The following is a 17,322-nucleotide window of genomic DNA, read 5'->3' as shown; positions in this document are numbered from 1 at the left end:
TTAGTTACTTTACTACAAAAGTTTCGAACAATCTATGCCTCCTGTAGCAAACTTTTGAAAAACCCGTGGCAACAGTACCTACCAGGAAGTCATCAGAGAAGTTTCCTTTGACGTACTAGTTTTCAATAGGGCTCCACAAACAAATTCTTGATCGACCACATACAGCTCTAAAAATAAGTATCGAAAACGGTACTGCAAATAACGACCAGTGCTGACTTGATATCAGGGACGTGTGATTAAGCTTCGCAGAGAATAATAATACCTTTTTATCGGAGCTTAAAACCTGACAGCGGATGCGTGTCGGTTTCTATCCTCATCGTTCTTTATCATTTCAATTTCCTCTGCTAGAATCAATAGTTCGTCTAGCGTACTAAGGTCCATTTTCTTCACTCGGAGTTGAACATAACTTGAGAATTTTTAATATAAAAATTCTCAAGTTTTGTTCAACTCCGAGTGAAGAAAATGGACCTAAAGTCTCTACAAGAAACAATAGTAACGATATTCGGGGCTGAGATTTTCGTAGAAACGGACTATTTGATCGGATACAATATTGAAAGGCCATAGTGAATTCCCTTGCACGTGGCCTTTGGCCTTGGAGCCTGCTTAGAACTTCGTCCTTGAGGAGGTTTACGTAACGTGCCGGTAAGAAATACTGCAAGAACATTGTTTGTTGGTTACGGACCTCGGATGGACCTTGACGAGATCACTTGGATTTTGCATGAAAGCTGGTCGAAGTTCGGATTAGCATTCTAGATGTCCCTGCTCGGGCGCTTTTTTATATATGTTGATGTTATATCAGTGGTTTCCAGGATAATTTCCAAAGAAGCAACAAAACTTAGACTTGAATGATTTGATATCCAAAAAAAAAAAAACGTTTTATCGTTGTATTCTTTTTGGTCAAAGGTAGTTTTGTTTATTATTCAGTTGTTTTTTTTTCGCTTTATTGACTATTCAAAATGTTTTTAACCAACAAGATATTTCATTATAATTGCATTCCCGGTACGCAATCTGGAGAAAAATCTGGTTGGAATTAACTAGGAAAACCTTTATTCAATAGAGCTTCCTGAAGAGAAATCGATGGAGTAGTCTGTTTTTTTTTTTTTGTCACAATTTGTTGAACGAAAATGGCAAGCCCTAAAGCAAGTTCAACGATGATAAATTTATTAATTGTGTATGTTTTTCTCTAAGCAGAAGGAACAAAAAAAGAAAGGGTATTTAAAAAGAAACGAAAATGAAAAACCAAATTGTTATTTTTAATGAGATTTGAGAAAAATTAAAAAAAAAAAAATCGTCATTATTAAAAAATTATCTTCAGCTGTAAATTTGCCCCCAAAAAAGGGACAGGCTCTAATATAATTGACACTGGGATGCCATTAAAAAAATTCAAAGATAACTGACACGTCCTTCCCCTCCTTTCGCTTCCAAATTTAATTCATACAAAAACACAAAACTTTTGCCTTAATTTTTATTTGTATAATGTCATTTTGAATTTCGACCCTGATATCCGTTTGCATAAGAATTTTATGACTAAATTATAACTTCAAACACTTAAACCCAGTATGGTAAGGCATTAATCCTAGTTGTGGGAAGTCAAGCCTCAGCAACAACAACAACACTTGTTATTAAAATATACTTCCTCAACTATTAATTCTCCCTTTAAAAACCATTTAAAGTGGGATTTCTTTCGAATATAAGACCCAACAACCACCCAACCAACCAACCAACCATACCATTTTAGAACATTTAAAGATGCTTCAACTCATTAAATATTCACTCCTGCAAAGAAGTGTCTTTCCAAACATTAATGCCAAAGAAAATAGAAAAAAAAAAAAAAAAAAAACTCAAATTCACACAATCCTCAAGGATTCATCGTTTATCCTCCAACAAGGACACAAAAGCAAATGCCTGTGTGCTTACTCAAGTAGAATAAGTTTGAAATTCTTCTTCAAAGTAGATGTGGTTGAGTACACAAATAATTGCTTAAAACTTTTAATTGTTTAGATAAAACGAGGCAAACCAAAAAAAGGAGTATGAAAACTATATTGTATAGGACTATAGGACTGTCTCTAAGTTTCTGTCTCTGTACTCTGTGTATTGTTCAATAAAAAAAAAAAAAAAACTTAAGGATTACTTTTGTGTAGAGACGTCGTCGTTTAAAATTATATTGGTTCGTATTGTCCCACAGAATAAGACCACAATGGCAATATTGAACCAAGGATAAAGTTGGAAAAGCTATCACATTTCAATCAGCGTCAAAGTTGATTTTTAAATTTAATATCGAAGAAATCGAAGAAAAATAATATTAAAGTGAATCAAAGAAAAAAATTGAGCTGGAAAGAAAAATTGTCTTTTTAAGTTGAAGAAATTACCTAAAAAAAAAAGTAGGTAACTTTAAGAAAACTTTATTAAAGAATGTGGTTAGAAATTAAATTTAGTGCATTCCTAATTTCAACAACTCTCAAGTTTTTTCTCACATGCAATTGAAACCAATTCTAAATTATTAATACTAGGTTTTGTTGTCATTAGGATTCGAAATTTGATTTAATACAGATAAACAACGATAGGTTTGTATTTCTTTTCTAAACTCTAATTTTTTTTAAACACTCATGAAAACCACCAAAAGTTGGAAAATAAAATGGAATAAAATAGAATAAAATTTCTTAAAATGTCCTTAACCAATTTCAATATAAAAAAAATTTTTGTAACTTCATCACCTGAATTGCGTTCCAAGAAGGTTAAAGCAGTAATTTTTCAATTTAAATTAATTCCATCATTTCGTAAGTTTCAGATCGAAGGAGCAGATTACTACCGGTACAAAAGAATATGTTGGAAAGTTTAAAAAAAAGTGTTTTTTTTTTTTGCTAGACGTCTTACAAATAGAAAAAGGGTACAAATTTAAAAGTAAATAAATAATAATAATTATACAAAAGAGGAAATCGAAACCATTATCAAATATTCGAATAATAAATTTAAATTACACTTAAGCAAGGTGATGTAAGTGCGGGTAGATAATAAGGCCAAAATTAGAAAAAATTGATCGCAACACCCATAGATTCTACGTTCCTAACACTGTAAATTGTTCTTTTCAGCATATTGTTTCGGATTTCAGTTACTCGTTCTGATACTCATAAGTGTTATGACATTGACCTTAATAGGTAAGGCCACTCTAAAAGCTGGAAAAGTCGGCTTTTTTTTTTAATTCAAAGCAATATTAATACTTTCTAAATGCAGTACGAGTACTTTGCCAAAGAAACTAGGGTTTTTAGAGTAGTATAGTTTCTAATGTGTGTCACAAGTATCAGGTAAAAATTGTCCAAAAATGACAATAGTTTCCTTATTTTTTGAGCAAAAGAAAAAAAAATTTCTTAACAAAAAAAAAAAATATTTGAAAATTTGAAATTTGTGCATTATTTTGAACTTTGAGACGCTTTTTCTCAGGAACTAAAAGAACTTTTGAATTAAATTATAAATGTTTCACAGATCAATAGCGCTGAATCTCCAGAATTTCTTTCTTTTATACCTTTTGATATAAAATCATACCCTTATTTTTTAAGACCTTAAAACTTTCAACCTATTCCGCCCATAGTATCGTAAAGGCCTTAACTAAATTTTTCATACTTCTGAGTTATAGAGGGAAACACTATATTATACAAAACCGAAATTTGCATATAAAATTTAAAAAAAAATGAAAAAAAATATTTGGAATTGTCTGACTTATTTAAAGACCTAGACTAAATAAATTGCACGACTGGGGTCGCACGTACTTGCTCTTATGCTTAAAGTAACTATAATGTTAAAGCTTTTTATTCAAGAAATTTAAAATTTGATATTTTGAAGAAATTTCATAAGTAGTATAAAAAACTTAAATCTGTTTTTATAATTAATAAAACTCCATTTTAAATTATCTTAAAAAAAAAAACAAATATGCCATTTTATTTCTTGTATAAAAAGGTATTTTTAGAAAAAAAATTCGAAAATTGTTTTTTAAAAAAATAATTTTTTAACATTTTTCAAAAAAAAAGTTGGTATGCCATTTTGAAGAAATAAATAATTTACACATAAAAACTAAATTTCAAAATTTTTCATTGATCCGTTTTCAAAAAATTGATTTTTCAAAAAAAAATTTTGAAATATTTTTTAAAAATCCAAAAATGTGTTTTTTGAAAATTTTCTAAATTCTTAATATTATCTTTACTTACACACGTTTGTATAAAAATTTTCATTTACATCGGGTTAATGTTGTACGAGATATTCAGAAACGAAAAAAACCGTTCTATGACAGGTACCATTAATAACGGTACAAAAAATATTTTTTTTATTTTAAAAGTTGGCTCTTATGTGTAGTACTACACACAAAAATTTTAATCAAAATCGTTAGAGCCGTTTTTGAAAAAAATTAACTTTTCTATTTCCGTTATATGGCAAGTACCGTTAGTTTTGGTCATAAAAAAAAATTTCAATTTCCCCTCTAGGGAATTACCAAAAACTGATAACTACCAAGTTTGAAGAAAATCACTTCACTCGTTTAGGCTGCAGCTCCAGATAGAGACAGACACACAGACAGACAGACAGACAGAATTGCCGGACCCACTTTTTTGGCTTTCTCCATCATCGTAATGTCATGTAAAATTGTTATCTCGAGTTCGATTTTTTGTACGAATCCTAAACTTGCCCTATAGTACCTATATCGCAAATAAAAAATAAATGAGAATAAATCAGAGACAATGCCCTAACTCCAAATATGCAAAAAAAATCAAAATCGAAAATTTTTTAGTTAGGGCCTTTACGAGATTATCGCCTCATTTCTGTTTCGAAAATAATTCAGGGTACAAGATTTATGGGAAAATACCAAGGAGGTGGAAATTTGAGTTCCAGGTACTTGTTTTTAAATCAAAACAATATTAAATTAAAGCTTTGCAATTCCTTTAAGATTCCATCTAATATACAAAAAAAATCGTTCCCGGAAAACAACGTCATTTTTGGTATGGTTGGAATATAAACTGTAGTCAAAAAAATTACCAAACAGTTTTTACCAAAAATGCACTTACAATACCTATTCCTGACATAGTTTTGTTAAAATAAATTGGTCCGATAAAAACATTGATTTTGGGATAGTAAGCAAGAATAAAGAGTTTTCATAAAAAAACTTTTGGTGAAAGGGTGTTTTTTTTTCGAAAAGACAGTAAAATTTGTAATTGGTCCCAAAAAGCCAATGATTCGTGAAAAACGTCTGAGAACTTAAATATAAACGTTCAATTTGTCATCAAAACCATAAATTAAATGAATTATTGGCTTTTTGGGACCAATTACAAATTTCACTGTCTCTTCGAAAAAAACACCCTTTCACCAGAAGTTTTTTTATGAAAACTCTTTATTCTTGCTTACTATCCCAAAATCAATGTTTTTACCAAATTTCATTAGGGTGACCCATCATTTTTGATTTCACTCAAAAAAACACCCTGTTAACCATGATATTTTTATAGACACTTTAGATTCTTGTTTCTTATCATAATTGCTAAATTTCAATAGGGTACCACTAATATTACTCTAGTATTACACACTTTTTCAAATATACCCATATTTTCTTTACTTCTAAAAAAAAACACCCTTTCACATAAAAAAAATTTATAGACTTACATTATTCGTAATTTCTATTGGAAAGAGAACATATTTAATGAATGTCGTAAGGGTACCATTTATACCATTGATTTTATCGGACTTATCGCGGATTTTTCCCTATTTCCCAAAAAAACACCCTTTTACCTAAAATATTTGTATAGACTTTTTGAGTTCTTGGTTTCTGTTATAAATGAAACATTTTAACCAAATTTCATTGGTGTAACAATTTTTTCCTAGTTTTTGTGGTACTAGTTCCGAATTTCATCATTTCTTAAAAAAAAACACCCTTTCACTCAAGATAATTTTGTACACTTTATAGATTCTTAATTCTTATACCAACCAAAACATTTACACCAAATTTTAAAAATTAATAAAATTTAAGTCAGCTGTTATGATACCTTCCTCACACACAACTTAACCCATCAATAAAACACCCTTTCACCAAATATAATTTTAAGAACTTTATGAATCCTTTGTCCCTGATTTATCTAAAACCTTCATCCCGAATTTTATCAGTGTAGCATGTTTTTCACACGGGTTTCGGTTATATTTTACTTGTTGAAGTCAAAAAACAAGCACCCTTGTTTTTAACCGGCAATAACTTTTCTTAGAGCAATCGTATTGACTTTATTTTTATGTCATTAGATTCAGCATCAAAAAATACCTTGAAAACATGTGTCATATGATGATATTCGACAAACAATTTTTTTCAGTATATTTTTGACCTTCACCCCCTCCCTCTTGTCCACGAAAAAACACCCTTCCACCCAACTTTTTTTTATAGACTTTTTTTGTACTTGGTTCTTATCCCAAAAGGAAACTTTTTGCCAAGTTTCATGAGTGTAACAATTTTTTTCTTTTTTAAATGCCTATTTTACCTGTACTATGATAGTTCATTGAAGATTCATGCATTAAGGTTCTATAATAAAATGAAATTGAATTTTTATTGGGCTAGAAATTCCCCACCTTCATGATTTTGAATGAAAAGAAGATTAAATTAAAATGGGGAAAATTTAATTCTTTTTGGAAATACAGTCATTGTTTTGGTCAATTTGAAACTTTCAGCCATTTCCCTGTAAAAATCCTGACAGCTTTCTGTCAGAATCGCTTTATGTTGGGAAATATTGAAAGCCTATGTCCAAAGTGCGTGCTGTATAGCCCAAACAGAGCGTTTTTTAAAAAGAAGTTCGTTGAACTGGTGCTGACAGACAAAAATATGGCAGCTGTAGCCATCAACTCGTCATTAATCTCAATAGCCTGATGAGAATTCTCTCTCGGATTTTTCGCTTGAAAGGTCTAATTAAAGACCTAAAAGCAGCTTGAATTGAACAACGATTATGCGCGAAAAATTATCTTTTCTCGCATGCCTCGTTAACATACAAAATTGACGAATCAAGGACTCGAAACGAATCGAAACACGCATGTTATAGTCAAGTAACTAAGGTATACACAGAAAGTGACAGTTTAGTGCGGATTGTTGACAGGTGACATCATTGGACCATTTTTCTTTGAAAATGAGGCTGGGATTGGAGCTTTGCTTACAAGCCTTTAGACTTTTTTGTAAGGGACCTTGAAGGAGCGATGCGATGCTATGCCAAAAATCCAGCACTTAAGGCTAATATCATCCAAAAAATCCGTAATCTACCACCCGAAAGTACAGAAAATTTAAAATTTTAGTAGCGGAATCTGGAACTACAAAGCCAGTCGGGGCAGCTATTATAAAAATAACCTTCAAAGGCAACTGGATCTCATCTTTACATCAGACGCTTGGAATACCGTTGTTACTGAAAGCACTCATCTTCTATCTTAACTTGACAATTATCACCCTCCAATTTCTTTAAATTTTGCACACGTTAGTGAACATAACCAATACTGATATACTATACTAAATTAAACGATCTTATCATTAGGATCGATTTTAGTTTCACCTTAGACCAAAATTTGCAAATTGATGAGGTGATTGACACATTTTACTCCAAAATCTATGACTGTTTCCCTTCTTCTGTTCCTTTTGTGTTTAACAAAAACTTTACGTCTTCTCCACCCTGGTACAACAAGGAACTCCGTACAATTTGCAACCACAGAAATAAACTTTGGCACAAGTTCCTCCAATCTAGGTCCTGGTCGGACTATTCGAATAACGTAATAGCTTACAATAATTTCTCAGAACTTTGTGATCACCTTTACTTAAATTATTTACATAAAATGCAGGTTAATCTCACTGTCAATCCTAAAAAGTTTTACCAATTTATAAACTGCAAAAAAAAGTCGGATGGATATCCCTCAACTTTAAAACTCTCTTCTGACATTAACATTATATCCAACCTTTTTGCAGGTTTTTTTATCGAAGGTTTCTCGTATAATAACTCTGATACTGATTTCGACTATTTTAACTATATGGAAAACTGCCCACAGACGTCATTCAACAGCATCAATATCTCCCTTTCAGTAGTGACCAACAAAATTAATAACCTCAAGGATGATTTCTCGCCTGGCCCAGATGGCATTCCAGCAATTGTTTTAAAGAAATGCATTGCCAACTTAGCTCAACCGTTAACATCCCTCTTTCAGCTCTCGGACTCCAGTTGTGTCTTTCTTAAACTCTGGAAAGACTCTTTTATCATCCCTATCCACAAAAAAGGCTGCAAAAATGACATCTCAAAATATAGACCCATTGCCAAACTCTCTTGTATACCTAAACTTTTTGAAAGTATTATTTATGAGTCACTACTTCATCATTGTCAATCTTTCTGTTCCCCTAAGCAACATGGTTTTTTAAAAGGAAGGTCCACAACTACTAACCTTATTCAATTTGTCTCCAAGTCATTATGTGCTTTAGAACAAGGTAAAGAGATTGACGTTATCGCAACTGATTTCAGCAAGGCCTTTGACAAAATTTTCTAATAAAATTATTTTGTTCAAATTAAAAAAGCTCGGGTTTCCTCATTCTTTCATATCATGGACTTGGTAATATTTAATTGACCGTCAATACCGAATTCTTTTTAGAGACTGTCTGTCTAAGCCTTTTCCCGCTATTTCCGTCGTCCCTCAAGGTAGTCATTTAGGCCCACTTTTTTTTGTTTTAGCCATTAACGATGTTGATATGATTATTTCTCGATGTGACTTAGAAATTTTACGCCGACGATATGAGAATTTCAAAAATAATTTCCTCACCTGAAGACGAACTTATTCTTCAAAGCGAGTTGAATACTTTCTTTACCTGGTGCCAAAACAATTTTTTGGAGCTTAACATTAAAAAGTGTCAAGCTATAACTTTTTCTCGAAAACGTTCAATTGCTTCGCTTAGGCAATACAAGATAAATGACCAACCTGTTCCTGTTGTAACATCTATTCGTGACCTTGGTATTATTCTCGATTCACAACTCAATTTCCGTACGCACTTCGACAGTATCATAAGTAAAGCTAACTCAGCTCTTGGCTTCGTTAGACGTTGGTCGAAAGAATTTTCTTGTATATATGTCACCAAATCCCTTTATGTGACATTCGTAAGGCCACTCCTCGAATACGCCTCCCAAGTCTGGTCACCGTACCACCAAGTTCACATTGAACGTATTGAAGCTGTTCAGCGTAGATTCTTACGTTTGGGACGATCCTTTTAACCTACCCCCTTATGAGGACCGACTGAAACTCTTAAACCTACATACCCTTCGCTCACGTCGCGATGCTGCCGATATTCTTTTTGTTCACCAATTACTAAATGGTATCATTGATTGTCCCAGTTTGCTCCTTAACTTATCTTACAATACAAACAATCGTCAGCTAAGATCAGTGCTATTTTTCCGTTTATTCTACCATCATCGTACTGATTACGGCTTTAATGAACCCTTGACGCGTATGCAACGTAAGGCAAACAATTTATCTTTTTTTTAATCCCAGCCTTAGCAAGTCCGCTCTAAAAGACGCTCTTCTGAACTCTCCCTGCTAAACCTCACTCTCTCTCTAATGCACTTCAACTGCCTTTGCCATGCCTTAGACTTAAGTTATAGATTAAGTTTATTTTTAAGCTGCGCTAGTACTAAGCTAATAAAATAAAATAAGGAGGTGTGCTCTTGATTTTATACTAGGAAAATATTTAATTGTTATTGAATATATTGCATTTTTAAAGAAAGGCTCACAAAAAAATTTTTTTTTTGCGTTTTCATTTCGTAAACTAAACTAAACTTGACTATTTTTTCAATCCATTAATTGATATAAAGTAGCACTGTTACCAAATTCTTACCTTGCTAAAGCCATCCTCACATGAGAAAGTCCTCCCACTGGTAACGATAAGGTATCCACTTTGAAAAATTTTTCGTTTTCACTTAAAAACACGAAAAAATAGAAAATTAAAAAACAAAAGACACGAGCGATCACAAAAAGCAGGAGCTCGAAATCCCTCTTTTTTGTTTTCGTCAGAGTTAAATTGCAATTCAATATACGGTTGATTACCGACGGCTTACTACTTATAGTACGGAATATTTATATTTATTTTTTCTTCTTTTATTAAATACAAATGGAACGGAATGAAAATAATTGATTAACCGTTATTCGCGTTTAATTATTCACTTTTTTTATATATTTTTTTTTTTTTCACTACGAGTATCTACTATCTACACTTGAACACAAGCAGATAATACGTTTTCGAATGAATTCATCTGAATTTTTGCATTTGGGAATTTTTGCTTTGAGTACTAAAACATTTTGTTTGTAAGATAATTTGATTTATTTTTGACTTCATTTGATTGATTTTTATTGATTTTTTTTTTTTGTTTAATTCAAAATCTTTTCACAAAGTAGGTAGTAGAGATCTATAGAAATAAAAAAAAACAAAACAAAAATTACATAAATTTATGTAAAAAAAAAAAAAAAGAAATCTATCAGATACAAGAAGAGTATCTTTTTTCAATTGGATGCTGAATTCTCTCGCTTGCCATATAAAATGATGTATGTTCTACTGTCCTTCAGGGAATTATATATACACCCAACTTACAGTACATACAAATACGAAAAAGGATACTTCTAAATGTTGTATGTTCTGTGTATAGTGTGTACATTCAGAATAGCAGCAGGGTCGTGAGGTCAAGGTGTCATATATGCATAAAAGTTTGTAAGCTTGTAGTTTGTAGTTATATAGGAAATGCTTGCTTGCTTGCTCTTAAAGGCAAAAAATCCTTGAGCATCCAAGGAAAGTCCACCTCTTTGTGCTGTGCTTGTGTTATGTGTTGTTATTTTTTTGCTTTTCTGTTTTAAACGTGTTCACTATATTTTTTTTTTCCGCCTTTCAGGCAAGAGACTAATGGATATGGAAAATATCAAGATACTCGACTTCGTTCATGCTATCTCTCTACCTGAGAGAACCTTATTTTTACCATTTTCATTCTAAACGAGCAAGGTTTAATATCTTTTAGTTGTTTTTTTTTTTTTCTTTCTTTTTCCAAAAAAAAAATTAAAAAAAATTAAAGCTTTCTCAGAGGAAAGAAGGAAGAAAAAAAACTTGATTGTGTTTAACTGAATGGGTACACATTCAATGATGGTTGTTGGTAGGTATTTGTATATGTATCTACTCTGTACGTGTGCTGTGCACCAGCAACAGCAACGTGGTGATGAATGGAGAATGCAATATCATGCAAAAAAAAAAAAAGATTTCAAGGAAATGCACAAAAGAAATGGATTTCCGTCGTGCAATTAGGCGAAGTAGATAGAATTGCTGATATATTTTGAAAGTTTTTTTTTTTTTCCTCTTTTTTTTTTTGAAGTTGTGCTATGCAAGGACACAAATTGTTTAAGAAGGGTTAAAGGATTTTATACAGAATTTTTGAACTAAGGAACTGCTAATCTAGATAGAAGAAAAATAGAAGGTTTTTCATGCATCCAGCTACAAAAGAAAAGGAAGGACCTTCTTTTGCTTTACATTCAAGTGTTTGTTTCACTTTACATGGAAATACTTGAACAACATCAGTACTCAAAGGCTGTGCTAGGCAAACTTAAGTGGAATGAAGTAATTTGTTAAACTGAGGTAACGTAAAGGGAACTATGAAAAGTTGATGAGTAAGGGTAAGGATGGTAGCATAGCATACGTTGAAAACGATTTTTTAAGCTCAACTATTCTATGACGAAAGTTCATGTTGAGGTCTCTAAATTATTGTGGTTATAAAATTTGTTTTCCAAAAAATCAATATTTTTGGATATATTTAAGGAAAATGGCAGCTTCATGACAATAATAAAGAAATTGTACGTAAATAAGCCTCATAACAGATTCAATGAATCACTCAATTTGGATGGAAAAATTTTGGAGTAAAGTGATTCGATTCGATTTTCTTTTAAAGTACTCATGAAATATCATTTACTTTCTCTAGATAATGTAATGGTATAACTCCTGTAAAAAAGGCTTTATACTTTTTCATTTCTTTTTAGGGTCTAGGATCTAGGTATACAAGAACTTACAGTTTACAAAGTTTTTAAGAGTTGTATTAAATTTTTGGTCATCTCCAAAGTTCTTCTTAAAAAAGTTTTTACTTAAAAAAAAAACTTGCAAATAAATCAGTTGAAGTAATAGATAGTTGTGAATTGTTTAAATTTAACTGGATGTAAATTGTTATCGAAATTAAACCGCTACATATCAAAAAATTGTGTCGAAAAATTTTTCCTACGAAAAATGTTGAAGGTATTGAAAATCTGAAAATCAATTATGTTTTTTGCAATTCCATAAAAAATGTCGTTTTTGATTGGTTTCACTCATTCTGAAATCCAATAAAACAGTTCTGAAATTTTATATCTGTATTGGTGAATAATCAAATACAAATTTTTTGCTTTTCTACTACGAAATTTGGTTTGACGTTTATTTATTTAAATATATGGGCTTCTGAGTTAATTCTGTTTTGAAATCAAGAAGAGAATTTTATTCTGAGAAGCGTTCTTTCTGTTCTGAATAATTCCGGACTCTTCCGGAGAGCCAATCGAAAACGCGACATAAGTTTTCATTTTTAAAACAAACAAAAAAAATACCCAAGAAACTCTTATTTACGGTCATTAAAAGCTTTCGTTCTTCGAATAATTTTTTTGTTTTGTTGATCTTTCAAGTCAAGAAGGGACTTGAGGGTAGTTGTAATATATGAGTGGAAAGGAAGTTCAATTTCCTATGCCTTTGTATTTTTAAAACATTCTTGAGCCAGAAGATCTGACGCAAAAAAAAAGAAATGAAATCACCAAACTTTGTTTACTTAGTATTTAGACCTTGGGATTGTAAATCAGAAACAGAAAGAAATATGTATTAAAAAGTATAGGCCTCTGTACAGACCCCTGAGGAACACCACTCTTAATCCAATATAGAGATACCAAGAAAATATCGATGACGGAAGAGGCTGCTAATAAAGTCAACAAGATATTTTAGAAGATTGCAAGAAACAATAAGATTGTAAATTATTATCATTCAACTTAGCCAAGTTTACAAAAAGGAACGCCTTTTGTAGTTTTCCATTGACTAGATAAACTAACGAGTACAAGAGGAACAAAATAATCGCCATATTCATAGTGATTGTTGTTTGTATTTTAATTGTTTTATGGTCATGATTTCCATTAAATTATATGGGTTTAAAAAATTGTCTCAAAGCTATATTAAGGAATAAGATTATTCAAAGGTTTTAAAATGTTTTTTTTTAGACGAATCAAGCCTACACTGAAGTACCTATTGTCAAATATTAGCGTTGCACAATGTTCCATATTGCTTTAAACTTCTTAAAGTTTTTCTATGGGGGGTTTGGTCATGACACCGGAGTGCACTCAAATGTCGTGTGTTTGGGCCGCTAAATATTCGATAGGTGAATTTTTGGACAGCCACCAAAGTCGTTTAACTAAACCTATTTTTCACGAAAAAGGTAAGCAATCGCTTTGTCTCAACGAAAACTTGGTACGAAATTTTGTTATTCACTGTAACAGAATACTTACGACTGAATGAGTCAGAAACACTTACAAAATTTACCTTTTTAAAGCGTTTAAAGCATGCTACAAAGTAATAATAATCCCAATAGCTTCATCTCATTAAACAAAAATTATGGCAAAAATGTCAAAAAAAAACCGTAGGAAAATGTAATGCTTTATAAACAGATTTTTTTTTCTACCCAAATTATTTGATCAAATAAATTGTTTATCGACTGGGTTAAGTGTTAAGTGGTTTGGATAGTTTCAAATCTATCAAGTAATTTGACTTACGGAGGCTTGAGTCATATCTACTCAATTAAGTTGAAATAAGCCGCATAAGCAAATTCTTAATAGTTAAATTAACGTTACATTTTAGAAATTAGAAATTTCTGAAGAAACAAAACTAATATTTCGAGTCTAATTGCGAAATATTTCAAAACGTGTGTGCATGAAATTTACAAAAATTTACCTAAATCAGCTTTCACCTTCCTTGTACTGTCATTTTGAAGTTGTACTTTAGATTCCTAGTACAAAAATATAAGCCCTTAAACCTTTATTACAAGATTAACACATTCATATATTCAAAAATCCATTTGAAAAGCATTTTACAAAGGAAATGAAATTAAACCGGAAATGTTTGAAAAATCACATTTCTTATCGATCTGATGGTCAATCATATTTTTCACCCAGAATCTAGCCTATAGAACTTGTTCTAAAAAATATGCTTCAACGAAGATATACCAACAGATTTTAATTAAGATCTCCTATCAATTTCACTTTACTTGAAGGTTCAACTTGTTCGTTCGTTCAAGCAAACGAATCACGATTTTAAAAAACGAATCAACAACTTTTACTCATTCGTTTGCCTTTGAACTCTGGGTCATCCATCATTTCTATTCTTCTTGATTTAGTATCTCTCAGTAAAACATTACATCAAAAAACAAAAAAAAAAACAGAAGGAAAAAAAATAAAACGGAAAACAAATTGAAATGAATGCCCTTCATTCAGAAAAAATATATAAATTAATAAACAATGGGGGGATGAAGAACACACTCATCGTCATCAGAAATAAAAAATAGTAAAAAAAAAAAAAATAAAAAAAACAACACATCAAGTCCAAGATAGAGCGGCACTAACAAAAGTGACAACAGAAGGAAAGACAGAAAAGCAAAAAAAAAACAGTAAAACAAGCTACTCTACACAGAATTCAATAGCCATCCACAAGGTTCTTCCTGTATCTCATATATCTCTTTTCACTTCACAGTTTTTACACTTTGTTCTTCTTGTTGCTTTGGCAAGTTTTCACGTCAAAATTTTTGTTAAGTAAAACAACAACAAAAACACACACACACCAACACAATTTGTTATTCGCCTCGCTCGCATTTATAAACAACACAACATAACCTCGTAAAGTAAATTACTTTGGGGATTATCTCGAATACATTTTTGAACACACAGATACAATACAGGGTTTCACGTTGGGCGCCTTGGATTTCCACTTTGAATGTATTTGCACTTAAATGGGTGTTTATTGGTGTGTGTGTGTGTTTGTTTGTGTGTGTAAAGTAGAAAACAGCACATGTGCTTGGTCACCTCGTAGTTCTTACTATTTCACTCTCAAAAAGCTTTTTTTTGCTATGGCCAACAACTATTTCTCACTAATACTTTAATATTGTGATATTCACATACACACACCATTATCACAAATACATAGAATCTGTGTGTGTTTGTAAAAAAAAAAAAAAAAAAAAAAGTTGACAGAAAATGTGTTTGACCTCAAACAAACTGAAAGATACTCTAGAAATCCCCCCGAAAAAAACCACCTCGTCGTCTTCTTCTAAGTTTTTAACCCACCGAAATTTTTGTTTTATTTTTTTTTTTTTCTGTTTCACGATGTCAATCAGTTTAGAAATCGATTTTTTGGAATTTATATATTTTTCATTTCCAAAAAACACTTTTTTTGTAATAGAACAAAAAACAGATAGAAACAAAAAAGACAAAACGATATTTTGTTTGATATAATTTTAGTTATTGTTTTGTATTAAGGTCGCGCTTTAATAGCTTAGTAACACGCAAACTAAGCGATACAGCGAACCACTACTCTCTTCGCACAGCAGCTGACGACTGAAGAGCTTTTTTTTTCGTTTTCTACTTTGGTTCTGTTTCTCTCTGTTCATGTTTGTTTTTTTTGGTTCAATATTCTCCTTCGTTTGTTTTTTGGGTTTTGTTTTTATTTTCCAGTGCAAAGAACGAAGATAGATGCAAAAAGTGAGAACATAAAAGCACATGATGTATGTTCTTGTTTTTTTTTTTTTTTGTATTGGTTCTTAAAGATTTCGAAGAGGTTACAATAATAACAATAATTTGGTGGTTTAGAAATAAAAAAAAAAAAAGTTTATTATTAGTGGGTTAGTTTATAATGTTGCCAGGATATTGAAATCAAATTAAATAATCAAAATTGATGTGGGATAATCCAAATAAACGATTTTTTGGAGAAGCGGTCTTTAATCAATGAAATCTGAACCATTGAACCGAATTTCATTAAAATTTAAAGAAGTGATAATATGTTTAACAAAGAGATCTTTAAAGTAAATTAGCTTAATTCGAAGGTAAACTTGAAGCCAGAACTGTGACTTCAAAATTTTTGAACCAAACTAGTCTAGTTCGTTGTTAATCCACCTTTTGTCCGTGCTTGTCCATTGAAAATGTTCGTTTAAAAAACTTCTAAAAACGCTCTGCTATTTCTGTTTAAAATGAGTATTCCTACAAGAAAATACAATATAAACCTAGTTTTTGTTATTTTTATTTTTTTACCAAAAACTAAAAAAATTGATTATTGGCCTGTACTCCGCCTGTCGACATTATTTTTTCTCAATTTTTTTTTCCTCATCCCTAATACCCAATTCTCAGTTTTTTTCTCTCTTCCCCAACTTAAATTAAGATCACCCAAAATAAAATACACTAATAACATCAGTAAATTTAATTTAAAAATAAAAAAAAACGTTGCATAAAGTAAGGAGTATTTTCTATCAGAAAGTGAAAAACTAATTGACCCTCAATTCTCTAAAGAGCACCTAAGAGCACCCAATTTTTGTTGCATTGTGTTAAAGAATATATAAACTAACTCAAAAGTTTCAATTCATCGCAGAATAACGGGGTATACTAAAGCAAAATCATTAAAGTTCAAATAATAACTTACCAAAAATATCAAGTTTTTAGATACTAGTTCTAAGCCCGAATTAAAATAGAAAAAACCATCTGACATTTTCAAAACTTTATTAATATCGTTAATAAATAACTGAAGAAGAATGCTTCATTTAAATTTTTTTAGATTTCTATCACAACACTTCGATATCGCATATAGAATAACACTTACTAAAATACTTCGCATTCAAATAAAAATTAGGTGGATGTAACAGTTAACTTTGAACTCATTTTTTAACAAGACAAGACAAAAAAATGAGTGCAGCATATTGACACATGTTTATTTGGCACCCACTTTGCCAAACTTTTTGGTGTCAATTTAGATTTTCAGAAAATCGACTTATGACCAGGTTTTTACTGCAAATACTCCTACGTGCGTAGGGTGGACAAACGCCGATTTTTGGTATATGTTAAGAATTCGAAATATGAAAAAACTACAGATATTTGAAATTTTTTGAAAAAAAAAAATTCTGGGAATTTTAGCAAGGTTATCTAATAAACAATGATTTTTGTATGTGTATCAAGAATCATAGGAAAAGAATAATTTTTGGGGATTTTAGTGGACTTTGAATTTTTCAGTGA

General features: G+C 31.1%; 1 protein-coding gene across 4 annotated transcripts in view; it reads right to left on the bottom strand.

Annotated features, from left to right (window-relative positions):
* Window positions 1–17,322, bottom strand: part of LOC129914814 (protein roadkill) — a 270,121-nt gene that overhangs the window by 199,477 nt on the left and 53,322 nt on the right. Inside the window, exon 1 of one of the 4 annotated variants that reach the window (XM_055994218.1) lies at window positions 9,860–10,335. The exons of the other annotated variants lie outside the window; for them this stretch is intronic. Within the exon in view, the coding sequence (XP_055850193.1) occupies window positions 9,860–9,873 (14 nt within the window). The 5' untranslated portion in view covers window positions 9,874–10,335. Of the gene's footprint in view, window positions 1–9,859; window positions 10,336–17,322 lie in introns of those variants that run through there. 4 annotated transcript variants of the gene reach the window in all.

The sequence above is a fragment of the Episyrphus balteatus genome, chromosome 3 (genome assembly GCF_945859705.1).
Source record: "Episyrphus balteatus chromosome 3, idEpiBalt1.1, whole genome shotgun sequence".
NCBI lineage: Eukaryota > Metazoa > Arthropoda > Insecta > Diptera > Syrphidae > Episyrphus > Episyrphus balteatus.
This window is presented reverse-complemented; position numbering and strand designations above follow the sequence as displayed.